At 34.5% G+C, this 16,852-nt stretch overlaps 1 protein-coding gene across 6 annotated transcripts; it reads right to left on the bottom strand.

Annotated features, from left to right (window-relative positions):
* Positions 1-3,349: 3,349 nt before the first annotated feature.
* LOC112000419 (adenylyl-sulfate kinase, chloroplastic) lies at positions 3,350-8,556 on the bottom strand. 6 transcript variants are annotated; one of them, XM_065772912.1, is made up of 8 exons: positions 7,893-7,969; positions 6,836-6,938; positions 6,430-6,570; positions 5,306-5,455; positions 5,055-5,173; positions 4,834-4,918; positions 4,329-4,375; positions 3,350-3,954 (listed from the first exon to the last, which is right to left on the bottom strand). In XM_065772912.1, the coding sequence occupies exons 2-8, from the start codon at positions 6,861-6,863 to the stop codon at positions 3,856-3,858; spliced, it is 669 nt and encodes a 222-aa protein (XP_065628984.1). In that variant the 5' UTR covers positions 6,864-6,938; positions 7,893-7,969; the 3' UTR covers positions 3,350-3,855. The 6 variants fall into 6 exon arrangements, with proteins under 6 accessions (XP_065628984.1, XP_023888309.1, XP_023888333.1 ...); XM_024032541.2 differs by lacking the exon at positions 6,836-6,938 and having other exon boundaries at positions 7,893-8,556; XM_024032565.2 differs by lacking the exon at positions 6,836-6,938 and having other exon boundaries at positions 6,430-6,553; positions 7,893-8,018.
* Positions 8,557-16,852: the final 8,296 nt, after the last annotated feature.

Raw genomic sequence — 16,852 nt, 5'->3', positions numbered from 1 at the left:
TTAGTCAATTATTTATTAATAGTGTTTTCAATTGTCACCATAATGAGTTGAAGGTTGGAACTAAACATTTTTCCTTCGGTTAAAAAGGATAGAGATCAAGAAAGGAGACTAGTGGAGTATTTGCAATGTCTGCCTTTTTTTGTTAAATATTTTTAACAAACCAAAGGGGTTCTATAAGACCACGCCTCTCTCATTTCTAATATTATATAATGGAAAGTAAAAGATTCACGAGTACCATTGGGCTATTGGTTAAAAATCTATTTTAAGAAAATTTTGATATTATTTTTATAGAAAATGAAAAAAGTTGTTAAAATATTAATTTTTTTTTTTATAAAATTTTTTTAATTAGATTATTAACCAATACTATACGACATTCGTTAACATAACTTATAAAAAAATAAAACCATTATTTTTTTTTAACGAGAAACCATTACTTTTTTTAATTTTATAATACCGATGTTTTTAATTCATTGCATTTTAACATGTACCAGTTCATCCAATGGGGCTTTACCGCTTTAGTGACAAGTGACAAGACGTTCGGTGATTGCGAAACGACAACAAATGTAGTATTATTTATGTACAGTAGCCTTTAAAGCAACTTTCGTGATATTTTCCACCTGGGTGAGTCAGCTAATGAAACAACTCCTTTCCAAGTACAAATAAATAAATAAATAAAAATTAAAAAAAAGAAAAGAAAAGAAAAGAAAAGAAATCCTTTCCAAGTAAAAAGCTGAATGGATCTTTAAAAAAAAAAAAAAAAACCGAGTGAAACATTTTTAAGGAAAGACAATATTGATAAGGAGTGGGAAGCAACGTGGAAGCAACGGTCTCTTTTATCTTCAACTTGGAAAATCAAAGCTCTAATAACTCACCTATGCCTTTTTCTAAACAAATACTCCATCTAAACCCAAAAAGAGTCCCCACTCTCTCACTCCTCACTCCTTACCCACCTCCCCCACTCTATCTTTAGCCTACGATGCAATCACTGCAGAAAGAGACAGCCTTTGAGTTTTGGATAAGGATAACTTTCTGAGCTAAACATTGTTCTTCAGGTTTGATTTACACAAATCTTTGATTACTGGGTGTTTTTTTTTTCTTCTTCTTTTTTCTTGTGTGTGCGATCTAGTTTTGGAAGGACGATGGCTCATGTGGTAGCAATGGTGGTGCATGGGCTAGGACTTTTTGTTAGGACACTTTGGGGTTTGCAGGAGCGTCGGTTCTCTACAACTTTTGAGGCTGTCAGATCTGCTGCGGTTTCCATGACCATGTCACTCATGGTCTGCTTTTTGTCCATTCATAGACATAGACATCAACAACAGCGGGGAATGGGTCTTGCCTTCCTTTAATTTCTCATTCTTTAATTAAATATGCTTCTCTTTTGTTGTTTATTTTTCTTTCTTTCTTTCTTTTTCAACAATGGCTATATTTGTCTTTCTCTTTCTTTTCTTTTTTGGAATAAAATTGTTATGAAAATATGAATATATGGTATTTATTGCCTTTAACAGTCAGGCTACTTTAACTTCTTTAACAAGTTAAATAGTACTAGTATTTGATTAAAACTGAGCTAATGACCTTACGTTGTAGTGTAATTATTAGGCTTATTAGAGCATCCGTATCAGATGTGCCAAATGCCAAATATTTGACACATTTGGCACACCAAACACTAAAAACACTCATTTATCAGATGTGTTAAATGTTCTAAATTTTTGCAATATGCTACAGTGCCATCACAAATTTGGCACTGTACGGACAAATGTGGCATAATATATATTATTATTTTATTATGTATTCTCTCTCCTCATATCATATCACTCTCTCCGTCTCATCTCTGTCTTCTCTCTCATCTCTGTCTTCTCTCTTCGTCTTCCACAGCACACCGAAGACCAATGGCCACCACTCAACGCCGCCGATCACACCACTCGACGCCGCCGACCAATGGCCACCACTCTTCTCGCCTCGGGTTCTTTTTTTATCCTTTTTTCTTTTTCCGTTCACTTTTTTTGGCTGTGATTTGATGGGTGGGTTCGGATGGGTAGATCGGTGGTGGGTGGGTTCGAGTTGTGGGTAATGGCGGTGGGTGGGTTGAGTTTCATAGGTTGATTGTGGGTTATGGCGGTGGGCGAATCGGCTGGTGGTGGGCGAATCGATTGTGGGTTATGGCGGTTATGGCGGTGGGCGAATTGGCTGGTGGTGGGCGAATCGATTGTGGGTTATGGCGGTGGGCGAATCGACTGGTGGTGGGCGAATCGTCGGTGATGGCGAATCTCTGTTCTGATCTCGGTGGTGGGTATTTTTTTTTTTTTCTGGTGATCTGTTCTGTTCTATTTCTGGGTGTGGTTGTAGTAGTAGTAGTTGTTGTTGCTGTTGTTGCGGTGGTGGTGCCGATCTCTGTTCTGATCTCGTGTGGTTTTTTTTTTTTTTTTTTTTTTTTTTCCTGGTGATCTGTTCTGTTCTGGTATGTTTTCTGGTTGTGGTTGTAGTTGTTGTTGTTGTTGCTGCTGCTACCGCCGCGGTGGTTGATGATGACGATGATTGGGGGGAGGAATTTAGTATATTATTTTAATATGTAGGAAATATTATTTTAATGTATAGAATTGTAGTATAAAACATCTGATAAATGAGATGTTGTAAAATGGCGTGGTAAAATAATAAAGTAGGGTTTTAATGTGGCAAAATGGCATAATTTTTGCCACATCTGATGCGGATGCATTATTGACTTTCACAACCCAGACATTGAGTTGCCAATACTAGATTGCTTTTCTTTAATTTCGGTTGAGTTATAAGTGCTAAAGCCACTCCCAAAACAACCATTCAACTTTTAAAGTGAACCATTTATAATAAACACTTACTAATAAATGACAATGGGATAGGGTGAACTACCCAATGATCCCATTCCCTTCCCATCCATTTGTTTTTTTTTTTATTTTTTTATTTATGTAGGCCAAATTTAATATTTGTTCAAGAAGGAAAAATTCGCTGTAACTAGAAGTCTAGAAGGCATACAGGAGTAATGAATAATGATACATTGGGCATGCCCCATCCTTTAACTGTTAGTCTGTTTCCTCTTCTTCTTCCTCTAGAGGTGGTCTCTAGCGTTACCCTATCAAACAGATTGTAGATGTAACATTTAATTTGTACCAACTACAGCTAAAATTGCATTTACAAATTACAAACTACAAATACATCCGAATATGCACAGATCTTTAAGCAGAGTTCTCACTTTCAGTGATAACTTTATGCACTTGATTTCAACTCATACTTTGCGGAAATTTCGTCAGTCACAGAAATACTGTTCTGCTAGGTGCAATTTTTTTTTTTTTTTTTGGAGAAACAGCTATATACACTTGCATAATCAACACAAATCAATCGTTCAATGCTTACTATGAATGCAAGCATTAATCGCAAGTCTTAAAAAACACTACTATTTTACAACAAAATCCTCTTACCAATTGATACATCATATACACCGGGTCCTTTCCCTGCAGTTCCATCTAATTTATTACTATCTAAATCATGAAAGCCATAGTGCACAAATTGACAAAGTGGGGCTTTCAAAAGAAATAACAACAGACTAATGACATCAATTAATCGATTGATTAATTAATCTCGAATAGGAACCTTATTTGAGATTAGACAAAGGAAATGAGCTGTTTTCTAATCATGGAAATAACAACAGACTAATGACATCAATTAATCGATTGATTAATTAATCTCGAATAGGAACCTTATTTGAGATTAGGCAAAGGAAACGAGCTGTTTCCTAGTCGTGGGAAAGGAGCACTTGTACAGTCTGCATCAAACTATGTTACACATGAAAAGAAGCATCAGCAACCAGGAATTGATGCTTCCTTCATATTAAGCCTGCAGGTAGCCTTTCTCCTCCAAGTAAGATATAACTGTTTCAGCCATATCGCTTGGGGACACACAGTCTCCTCCCTTTTGTTGTAATACTATCTGAAAAAAAGAAGGGCATGAGATGTCAGGAAATGAAAAGGTTCAGTGAAACAAAGGCCCTTTTAAATATTTAAATACTAATGCAAGGCACACCATCAGATGGAAATTCTAACAAGTAAAATGAATGGCTCCAGCCATGACCAAAAACTTCCACCTTGATACATTTTCCTTTGATCATTCAGCTACTTAAAAAATTGGCTACCCAAGTTGGAGCTTTTTTTTCCCCAACCAATGCTCAATTGGTTTCTCATATACTTAATTTCTATAATTTTGGTAGTAAATTCAAGTTTTTTCAAGTGCATGTGCATATTTGTGCACATTCAAGCCTATAAAACATTCATGTATGATGTATTTCCATTTACAAGTACACGCACCTCACAATTTAATGGTTGCTCATATGGATCATCGATTCCCGTAAAACCTGCAAAATGCCAAATAAATATTTCACCACCAATTTTAAACACATAAGTAAAAACATCACACCCAATTAAACAGAAAAAAATAAGCACAAGCATAATTAATCCTATAATAGGTCATATAGGTAGATAACTGTCGTAGCTAGAAATATGTTAAAGACTTAGAATATGGGTTTCATATTAACAGAATAAAAATGACAAGGAAAAAAACAATGACATGAAAAAAAGTTATGAATTTGCATTTCACATCATTAATTTCAGAGAGTGACCATATTGGGGAACAGGGAGGGGGGCTGTGAGGAAACATTTCACAGGCTAAACTTAGCAATGGAGCCAATATGAGATAGATATCATGTCTCATCAATATTACAATTTAGAAACCCTTACTAAAAGATTAAATTGATTAAAAAAGATGGGGAAGGGAAGCAGCAAATATTTGGATACCATTCTTATTACAAGATACCTTTGATCTTTCCACATCGTGCAAGCTTGTAAAGTCCCTTTGGGTCCCTTGCCTCACACACTTGTAGTGGCACATCAAGAAAAACCTAAAAAATGATAACATTTTCAGTTCATCACTGGTACCAAGAACATTTCTGCTTGGTTCCTATGCTTCATCCTGGTGGTAATAACATTTCAAACCTATGTCTCATAATTCAAATTGCCCCAATGAGAACCACATACCTCAATGAAATCTCCTTCTGGCAATAACGCACGGCAGGCATCTCTGTCCTTCCTGTAGGGAGATATCAAACTAGCAATGCAAATGATGCCAGCATCTGCAAAGAGCTTTGCTACCTCACCTAAAATCATGACAAGTATGGAGTTTTAAGATCATCAGAAATGCAATTGACATGAATTAAGGGACAAACTTCATAAAAGGAAAAAGACTCGGAATTTTTTTTTTCCTTAAAAAAAAAAAAAAAAACCCTTACCAATCCTTCGTATGTTTTCTGCTCGATCTTCTACTTTAAAACTAAGGTCACTGTTCAAACCATGTCGAACATTGTCACCATCAAGAATGTAGGTAAGCTTTCCTCTCGAATGCAATCCTCGACTCAAAGTACATGCCAAAGTGCTTTTTCCTTAAATTAGATTCAATGATATGAGAGAGTGAGTGAGAAGAATGACAATATAAATTACAGAGTAGCAAAAAGGAAGGAAAGGATCCTAACTCCAGAGTATAAGAAAGTGGCATCAATGGTTGTTAATTGTGTCAAAACTCATATAAATCAAAACTATGCCTAGTTCTGATAATAACTTTCATGGATTATTAGAAAGATTGCATCAAAGTGATCTGTTTGATTCAACTCAAACATGATAACTAAGTTAGCAAAGGCCTTCAAAGTACTCAATTGTTCATATTTTCCAGATACGTGAAGAAGAAAGTAGTAATATTTATCAATTTTCACTTTAAATCACTAGGGGTGTTAATGAAAAGAGCTGCTCACAAGAAATTCAGCTATCACACTCGGAATTCAAATTAAAGGTTAATACTTTTGCAAGGCTCTGTCTACAAGGCTTTACCTCGTCTTGCAGTGAAATTAAAATAATTCCTTAAGATACTTATCAAATTAATACTTAAATGAAAAGGTTCGCAAACATATAACAAAAACACAGTGAGGTATGACAAAGAATAAAGCAACTTTTACAAACATTCTTATAAAAAACAAGCAATAGTTCAGACTTATAAAAAACAATTAAGCATGAACAGGGTAACATTAAGTTAGGTCAAGCTCATACTTGATACTGAATCAGCAAGATAATGCTCTGCAAACACACAACTTTAACATCACAAAGTCCACACACAAACAAAAGGCAATATAAAATAGTGCAAGATTTATAAATACCAGATCTATGAAAAGGAAATAAATTAACATTAGCAATTAAACAGACACTTGATAAGATGCCTAAAACTTTATTGTGTGCCTATGAACCACAGAGTGTATCCACTTGAAATCTAAGATTTTAAAAAGACATTATATATGTCATCAAAAGTAGCCAGCACAGACACCATTTACCAATTCATATTGCAAAAGGCAATTTTACATTAACAAACCTGAACCACTAAGACCGGTTATCCAGATGACACATCCTTTTTGCTGAAGTAACTCTTGCCTATCAAATTTCTCTACTGAACTCTTATGCCACGCGATGTTTGTCGAGTTCCTCACAGTTGACATCTGGTGGAGATTTTCACCTAGTTAGGTAATCGGTCAAAATTAGAACACCCTAATTTGATCCGCGCGAGAAAATGAAAAGAAAAGAAAAGAATATATGCCTGATTAATTATGATCCTGCCACTATGTTCAACACGAAGAACAAAAATAAAATTCATGTGTTCATCAAGATTTTTGAATGTCTAAAGTCTGATGTAACAGTAAAAAAGCAATGAAATTGACTGAAATTCCCAGTAAGACATAGAAAACAAAATGATTAATTAACCATTGTTCGTTTCCACTCACAGATTGTTGAGTTTCGTGAATCTCCCATCTCCTAAGAATCACCTCAGACGCTGTTATTGCTCGTAAAGTTTAGGATATGAGAGGTGTAATGGTGCAGCAATCTCTAGAAGGGAGAGCAAGTCAAAGGTGTTTATTTATCAAGAATGCAAAGGCAAACTAATAAGATACTGTTATATAATTAAAAATAAAATAAAATAATCGTATCTTATTAGTATTAACTTCGCAAGATACTATTTATTCTGTACCAGGTGCTCTTAAACTACCAGTCTACCTAGCCAAGCTTTGAGTTAAATGTTATTGGCAACCTATCCTGTTTAGTTTAGACCACTGGAGCAGTCTAAGCAAATACAATCCTCTGTATCATTATTTGTATTTTATTTTATGTTTCACTAATCACAACTTGATAAATATTTGTTTAACTTTCCTTATGAAATAGTCAAAATTTATAAATAAATAAAAAATAAACGTATGAACAATTGTAATTAGTGAAATATAAAGTAAAATACAAAAAGTGATACCAAAGATCTATATCCAAGTCTAAGGAGAAATAGAAACTTTCTCAAAAACAAAAAGTACTAGGTAGTATCTTTTTATTTATGGGAATCTACTATGTAGTACTGTTAAATATTAGACTAAACCCATAATATACATTAACAAGTACATTCCTAGACCACATTTTTACGTATCTAAAAACATAAATAAAGTCAAAACGGAGAATTAAAAAAAAAAAAATGTAAGGACTACTGTTTTGCATTGGAGGTAAAAATAAAATAAAAGCAACACTTTAGCAATGATTATGCCAAAAAGAAAAGAAAATAAAATGATAGGAGGCGCAGCAGTGAGCCAAACCCACACGGCCACTCCACGCATTATAATGTAACAATGGAAGCCAGCCAGACAGACCTCCATATCATTGAGCTCGTGTAAATTTTAGTTTTTGTAATATTTTAATAACAAACAAAAAGGTCGGTGATTCGGTTAGCTATGAATAATTGCAGCTTTAGCCTCAATAAAGCAGAAAGAAAGTTGTAGGTGAAATGAAAGAGAGAAGAAGTACCAGAAGAAAAGGCAGCAGCACAATCATTGGTATTGGCAAATGAGGCGGCGATAGAGTCTTCCATGGCTTTAATTGGCTTGAGAAAGCTCGATCTCACATTCACATTAAGCCGTATGGTTTTTTCACTGTAACCCAACCCAATCACATTAGTACCACTGAGGCTGACGAACCCTAGCTTCGCAAACCGCCACGACGAAAACGGTCCAATTTCATCACAGTCCGGCGAAGAAGAACCAAAAAAACCCAACGGTCCCGCTCCTCGTATCGCGGTCATTTTCCAAATTAGGACAAACCAAACCAATTGAAGCGATGTTTCGACGGGAACTTTGTTTAAATTAGCGGAGTGCGAAGCAGCGGAGTTGACGGCAGAGATGCAGAGGTTTCGTAACAAAATACATGTGGTTTTTTTTTTTTTTTTTTTAAATATTGAAGTGTTGGAATTTCGAGAAACGGAACGTGGTGTGTGTGTGTGTGTGTGTGTTTGTTTGAGAGGGTGGTTGATTGAAGAAATAGACAAAGAGGATCTACCTGGATGTGTTGTTGTTGGTGTAATGGATTTTTAAGGTGGAGGTGGAGGTGGAGGTGGAGGTGGCGTTTATTTATATGGTGTGTTGAGAGAGAGAGAGAGAGAGTGGGAGAGCTTTGCTGTTATTGGGTGGCATTCGGCATTGTGATGGCCATTAATTTCCATTAAACAAAGGGTTTTACTAATATATTTTTTCAATTTTCAATAATTTTTTTTTAAAACAATATATATTAACTGGACTCTAAAAAAAATCTAATATAATAATTTATTAACCAACTCCTTTACCACAAATTAAACATGACAGAGAGTGAAGAAAAAATAAAAAATAAACGTGTTAGTGATTAAACATGTGCTGGTCAGGTATGCCCTCTTAAAACACTTGCTAGGTGACTAGACTGGGGTGGGTCTGGTAGGGGAGGCCCTGGTGTTGGTGTTGAGGTAGGGATTAAGATCGGGTACGTATTGTAACGTATGCTGAAAGTTGAAAAAAAAAAAAAAAAAGTTATCTCATTCAATCTCAAACATTCAAAGTGAACTGGTAAATAAAATAAAAAAAATTGTGAGAGAGAAAATAGGTAATTGCACCTGGTGCAAATGCAATACCCTGGAAATTGCACCACTGGATCTCAATCCATGAGTTACGTGTAGGGGTTGGGTGCTATGAGCATAGTTAGGGGTATGCATAGGCTTGAAAAGTTTTTTCAATCCATCCTATCACGTTGAAAACCAGAGACGGACCTAGCCTTGGGCTAGGGGGAATTTTGAAAAAAAAATTCTTATTATGTATATACACAAAGAAAATTTTCAATATACCCAAAATATGCAATCTTGGCCCCCTCCCTTCAAAATAATTATAAATTGGCCTATGAAATCCAAAAGTATATATTCTATGCTATCCCTTTTGCCCAGTTACATGAAAAATAATTACAATAACCTTTGGATAATAACAAAAAATAAATAAATAAAATAAAGCACAAATTTGGTCCAAAGAAACTCAATTGCCCAAAAACTAATGTGAATTACCTGTAGACAAAGAAACCTAATTGCTCCAAAAATAACATGAATTATCTGTAGACAAACTAATATTGACAACAAAAGCAAAGCACAAATTTGGCATTATCAAATGTATGATTTTTAGTTCACATGGTATGAACTGTGAAGTGCTTATTGTTATATTTTTTGAGTTACTTATTGAAAAGTTTTTAGTTGTGTTTGGTGCAATAATAATGTTTATTTTTTTATTAAAAAAAATTATATAATGAGTTTCCTGTAATAAATTGTTTGGTAATGTTAATTTTTAAGAAATGAGAGAAATTTGTCAATCTTATGTCAAAATATTATTTAAATGGTTAGGTAGATGTAGGATAAATTCCTTATAATTAATTATTGTTGCCTTTTTTTTTTTAAGATCGTGGAAAAATAATGTTCAATTTTGATTTTTTTTATTAAGAAATATTCAAAATAATTTAGAAGTTCATATTGAAAATGTAGTATTGTCAACATCTAGTTTGAAGTCTCAATTTCTAAAATCCATCAAATAAATTTATGAAAAATCACTATAGGGGCACGGTTTGCAGCCCAGGCCCAGTATGTATGGGATTATGGGTTAATGAGCCTAGTATAATAAATTTGTAGAGAATTGGTCAAAGAACTAGGCCTTAGTGAATCTAACAACGGCTAGGATAGGTTTGAAAGACCATCATGCAAGAGCAAAACACGTAAGATTAAGTGAATGTATTGTCCAATGAGGCAAATATTCTTATAGATAAATGGAATTGATTACAAGTGTGATTCTGGTTGCTACAGTGTTCTTTTTCTCTTTTTTCCAATCTCATTCTCATGAGGGGTCTGTCACATTATATAGCTCCCTCTGGACCATCTTGATCCTACACTTGTCGATCATTTGAGTCCTCACTTGAGTGTCCGTTCCATTAGACACATCTTTTGGCTCTCTGTGAGTTGTGGTAGTCAAGGCAGTACTGTTCAGGGGTCTTCTCCACATAAATGCGGCCAGAAAAGTAACTGCAGTGCATTCAATACGGAAGTAGCAGCCTTTCCTTAGATATTTTCAGGCTCTCTTCCTTCTTGTGTATTCTTGAGGCACACCTCTAACATTGGGGCTTTCAAGGAGGTTATTTTCGTCATTGGGGTGCGTGTCTGGGCTGTGTATGCTATGTCCAAGGAGGAATATCTCCTCGGTTCACCTTTTTCTTCTTTCTTACTTATGAGGCTTTAAACTGGAATCACCATTAACCATTGGTTCCTCCTCGGACATGATAACATCCTCGGATAAGACCCAAGGCCCAATATATGATTCTGGGCCCATGTCCCTACAATCAACATATATAAAATTGGAAATAGTTCATTATAGAATAATCTAGAATTATCACGAATATATTATAATGTTAATTAACACAATACAATTGAACAAGCTTATGTCAAGTTTGGTCTATACCAATTTTTTTTTTAATACATTGGGCCCCCTCATTTCTGAATCCTGATTTCGTCCCTGTTGAAAACAACTCAACCCAATCTAACTCATTACAGAGGTCTAACTCAACCCATGCATGTTGAGTTAGATAGCTTTTTTTATTAAAAGAAAAAAACTTAGAGCATTAGAATAGCAATAGCTAGCAATTTAACAAGTGCCCTGCCATCTTCCAAAAATTCTAAGCATAGCAACATACACAAATTATCAAACCAACACAAATAATCAAATCAAAATACAATTAAATAGTGAGATATCAAATACTTGTATCCCATTTCAATTGAAAAACAAAATAGAATATTAGTATTATCACAAATGTTTCTACCCCTGCCATCTTATGAAAATTCTAAATAGGAAGAAAGTGAAGTGAGAGATTGAGAGTTGAAATGAGAAAATAGGTTAAAGTTTCTATTTTACATCAAGGAGAGGGGTAAAAAGTAATTACAAAAAATAGAATTTATGTTTTAAGTATATATTAAATATAATTGGGTATCGTTAGTTTAGGTAGATTTGTGAATCTCCTTACTTGAACCTAACCTAACCAGGAGCAAAAAAGAAAATTGGCAACCCAATCCAAAAATCCCTAAAAATCAACCTAACCTAGTTGGCGAATCAACAGGTTGGGTGCACACCCCTAAGCCTAACGCTTTGTTTGTTTCATGGTAAAATGTTTTTAAATAGAAAATATTTTTCGCTCAATAAATCGTTTTCATTTTACTATGTTTGGTTGCATACCTGAAAATGCTATAAAATTTATTTTTCAGTGTTTATTTATGCGCGTGTGTATATATATATATATATTTATATGTCTTATATGCTCATCTTGCATCAACTGTCAGCATATCTACACAAACTACTATCCCTAGATGGCCATGGGTAGGGTATGGATCGGGTATACCCATACCCTACTTGAAATGTTTGCCCATGGATACCCAGATACTAATACCCATTAATATCCATATTCGATCCTTACTTGAATGTATTATCCATGGATATCCATACCCGACCCAAAACCCATTTTAAAAAAATGCATTGAATTTCATAAACCTACCAATCAATAAAGCAGAAAAAAAAAATGATGTTCTCTCTATCCATAACTTCGTTTCTCAACACTCTCTCTCTCTCTCTCTCGGAAGCCTTGTGATTTCACCAATTGCTTTATGTGAAATGCGGTACAAGGTAGAGAGCTTTGTGATATGTATGTCTATCTCTCTCTCAACACCATGGCTTTGTGTCTTAAGAACCAAATGCTGAAACTGTAACAGTCATCAACAACGGCTTCGTAGTAAGCTTGCATAAAGGAGAAAGCTGAGTTGAGTTTGATCGACCATGACCCACTCCAATCACCTTCTCTCTCTACTCAGGTACATCATAGAAAGCTTTGATCTTGTTCTCTCTCATGATTTTGAAGACTGATTGCCTTCTCTCTCTTTGATTATGTTCTCTCTGTAATCGTGTTTTCTCTCATGACTGTTGATCTGGGTTGTTCAAGGTTTTTTTTTTTTTTTTGTTTGATCTGATTGTGTTCGTGTGTTTGAGGAGAAGCGAAGAGCTTTGAGAGAGAAAGAAATTTAGGTTTTTTGAGTACGAGTCGGGTTTGGGTAATATCCATACCCTACTTGCAAAATTTAGGTAATATCCAAACTCTACCCGATTACCTTCTACCCATGAAGAACTGAGTATTACCCGGAACATTTGGGTCGGGTAGGGTTGGATATCCATTACCCAATGGGTATGGCCATCACTACTACTATCCACTACTCAAAAATCCAAATATGGAATTAGGAAAAAAAAAAAAAAAAAAACCAAGGATACAAACCACCACATTCAACATATATCTCAACCTGCAACGTGGCATGCCAAGGTTACAAACCACCGTCAACATTGTGCCTCCACTAAGCCTTCAAGCCACCAACTAATGTATGCCATGCACCACAAAGGTCACTACAATTGAGTCCAAATCTTCTGTCTCACCCTTCCTGCTCCATTATATATTCCAGAAATGAAAACAAGCCACATGTCTATCTATTTAATTAAATGATAAATTTATGCCTTCTATTATTTTAATTTCTTAAAATAAATAAATAAATAATCCATCATATTTAGGTAATTGAAATAATAGAATGCATAAATTTAGCATTTAATTAAATAGATGGGCATGTGGCATGTTTTCATTTGTGGAGTATATAGTGGAATATGAAGAGTGGGACAGAAGATTTGGACTCAATACAACTTGCTGCTACCTACAGCATCTCAAAGCCATCCTGTCTAGCCTATGGTATGTCTCATTTTATGTTTTTTATATTGCAATAGTTATAATAGGGGAGGAGATTTATACCTTAAGTATTTTAGTTAGGAGGAAATTACATTTGCATCTTAAAATTTCAAAATGTACAATTAGCACCTTAAATTATAACCTATGTTACACTTTGCACCTTACTGTTAATTCTATCATTATCTTGGATGACATTACATGAAAAGAATCAATTGCCCTTTTTCTCAAACCCTTAAAAACAAATGATAAATTTTATTTTACTACTATAAACTATACTTCCAATTACACTTTACACCCTATAATTTGGTTTTCCATCTAAGATAATGGCAAAATTAATGGTAGAGTGCAAATTGCAACACTAGTTATAATTTAGAGTGTTAACTGTGTATTTTGAAAGTTTAAGTTAGAAAGTGTAATTTGAAGTATATATAATTTAAAGTGATAAAGTGTAATTATTCTTTCCGTTATAAACACAAAGATCACAATCAATTAAACTCCAAGCTCTTGAAAACCTATTTTAATTAAACATTTAATATCAATAATTTTTTAGGATGGGCTTGGAGTCGGTATTTCGTAAAAGTTTTTATATTCAAGTTCTTTTTAGAAATAATTTTATAACAACTATAAGACAAAACCATCAAACAATTAGTTATGTCTTTCTTTTTTTTTTTTTGGTAAACCAGTTATGTCTTTCTTTTTATTTTATGAAACAATTATTTAAATGTCAGGTGTAACACGAGTCACACTATGCAACATTTGTTACAAAGAACGCAAAAGTAAATTAGCCTTGCACATTAAAAAGAGATATTTATTTATCAATCGATAATGATTCCATTTAGCACTGCTTTTATAAAGTAAGAGTTACACGTCACTTCAAACGATTTTGTGCCAATTTGGTACCTTGTCCTTTTCCAAAAAAAAAAAAAGTTGGTACCTTGTCACATCAATACACAAATCTTGTTTGAATAAATTGGAATATATTGCGGATGATTATGTGATCTTTATTATGAATTCTATTGCCTTAAATTACTGTCCTATTTAAAGAAAAATTATTCAGTATCAGCTTGGTCTAATTATCCTTTGCCCCCTTGATTGTGTAAGAGCAATAGCATCAATTCTTCTAAATTTTTTTTTTTATATTTTAAATAAAAATTTATTTTTTCTATTTAAACGATCACTTTGCAAAAACATTTACATTGAATCATCTATTATACAATCTATTTCTTTTAAATAATAATTTTTTTGTTTATTTTACTTTTATTCTTTCCTTACCCCACACGCCAGAACTCTCTCTCTCTCTCATATCTAAACAGACGCTCTCTCCCTCAAATCTGAAACATCTCAAATCTCTCCGATCAATTTCCATGGCTCAAATCTGAAAATTAGATCCCTTTACCCAACCCTCTATTGATAAGCACTTGAAAATTAGATCTATCTTTCTCTTATATTTCCTTAAATTTACTTTTTGTTATTGATCTAAAGTTTATGCGAAATTCACTAGGTGTTTGAATTGGCTGGGAAATGCGGTGAGAGACAACAAGAGGACTCGAATAGTGCTAAGAAAACACGTATTGGTTCCAAATGGTGGTGATTTTGCTTTTGTCTATGGAAACCAATGATGATAACGAATGAGTTTTCACTTTTGTTTTGTTTTTGGTGGTGGTGGTGGGGTGCTTGGTTGTTGGTTGCAATGGTCTTCTTTGTCTTCCTTCTTGTATCTTTTCATATTCTTTTCCTTTTTCTGGACATTTAAGAGATCAAGAGAGTGTAGGGGAAGAGAGGTTGTTGACAAGGGTGAGTGATGAGAGAAAAAAAAAAAAAAGATTAAGGAAATCGTATAGAAAGTTACAGTAAATATGCACGGTTATTGTGACAATATTGTATACATATAGTGTTATAGACCCACTGATGTGAATTATTTTTTAGCAAAAATGTGAAACACTTATTGCCTTTTTTTTTTTTTTTTTTGCACACATGATGTAATTGCTCTAAAAGTCCAAATGTATTTTTTTTTTAATTTTTTTTAGAGTTTCAACATATAGCGTTTGCTGCTGATAATAACTCTTTATGACCAAGACACCAATTAATTTTTGATATTGACGGAGATTGAATCTCATGTTTCTTTATTATTACAACCTTGGTCACAAGGCCCACAACCTTAAATATATATATATATATACACACACACACATATATATATATATATTGTAATTCAAATCAAGTGCTTATAAAAGGCACAAAAACTAGTAATTGAATATATTATATCACTTTTACACGCATTTGCTAATTAAAGTGGAGTCTAAATCTTCTGTCCCACTTTTCCTACTCCACTTTATACTCCATCAATAAATATTTGTCACGTGTTCATCTAATTAATTAAATACTACTATTAATTAATAACTGTAGTATTAATAAGTTAATAATGATAGTATTTAATTAATTAGGTGAACACATGACAAGTATTTATTGGTAGAGTATAAAGTGGAGTAGGAAAAATAGGACAGAAGATTTGGACTCATTAAAGTGTACGTGTGCCAAAGATGCGGGCCTAGACATTTTGGTCATCATCACAATCACTATTCCAACTTTGGCGTTGGCAATGTCTCTGTACCACAACAGTTCAAGAAATTTGAAAACCATTTTTACAAAATTATTGAGATCTTATTTTAGGATTTAATTAATAGGGTTATGTATAAAGTCACATTATTAAAATTTTAAATTATGTTATAATATACATTTTTAGATAGTTGTTGATGGGACTGACGAAATCAAGCATAGACGAGGAAAACTGGTCCGACGAGACGGATTACACTGACGAGTTACTAGTTCATTGACGAGGCTTAAACACCTCATTCAATGCCGCCAATAAACACCCTGGACGGTTACAAAACCAGTTGTACTGACCGTTGGGATAAAATTAAAAGCAACATGATGAGGCCAGAAAACGTTACTCAGAGGAGTGTTAAGAACCACCTTAATTGCCCAACGGCTAGAGGTTACAACAACATATATAAAGCCCCCACATGGCCAAGAATAAGGTATGTGCACATTGAGATAGTTACTGTAAAATTTCTCTGATATACTATATTGCTCTTTCTTAAATAACTTTCGATACTGACTTTGGCATCGGAGACGTTGTGGCAAGCACCACACCGGTGACCACACTCGAGGGTACATACTTGCAGGAGGCTGGAGATCATTTCTGTCTACATACATTGGCTGACGAATTCACACTTCATCAGTTTGGCGCCATCTATGGGAAGTTGGACATTTTCGTGTTCAATACAAAAACATAGTCTCACATGGAGTCTAATCCGGATTCTGCAGCCTTGCAGCACCGTTGAAGAACCGACTAGGCAAAATCAGGAGCTGAAACTACGGCTTCAACAAGAAGAGAATCGATCTAAAGGGAACCAAAACAACGAGGGAGATAGCCACAGAAGAAGTGACCATCAAAGGCCCGCTACTCCAATCGAGCACAACTCGGACCTTCTCCACGAGATGAGGCGGGACGAACTCAGAAACGCCATCAAGGAGAAAACAGATCGAAGTGTAGATCGAATGGTTAGGGCAACAGATTCGCCGTTCACGCCAACGGTCCTTGAGTGCCTAGTACCGTCTAAATTTCGGTTGCCCCAGCTTGAACCATTCGATGGGCTAAAGGACCATCA

Source organism: Quercus suber, unplaced genomic scaffold (genome assembly GCF_002906115.3).
Source record: "Quercus suber isolate HL8 unplaced genomic scaffold, Cork oak 2.0 scaffold_66, whole genome shotgun sequence".
Lineage (NCBI taxonomy): Eukaryota > Viridiplantae > Streptophyta > Magnoliopsida > Fagales > Fagaceae > Quercus > Quercus suber.
The sequence above is the reverse complement of the archived record's forward strand: the minus strand, read 5'-3'. Positions and strand labels throughout refer to the sequence as shown.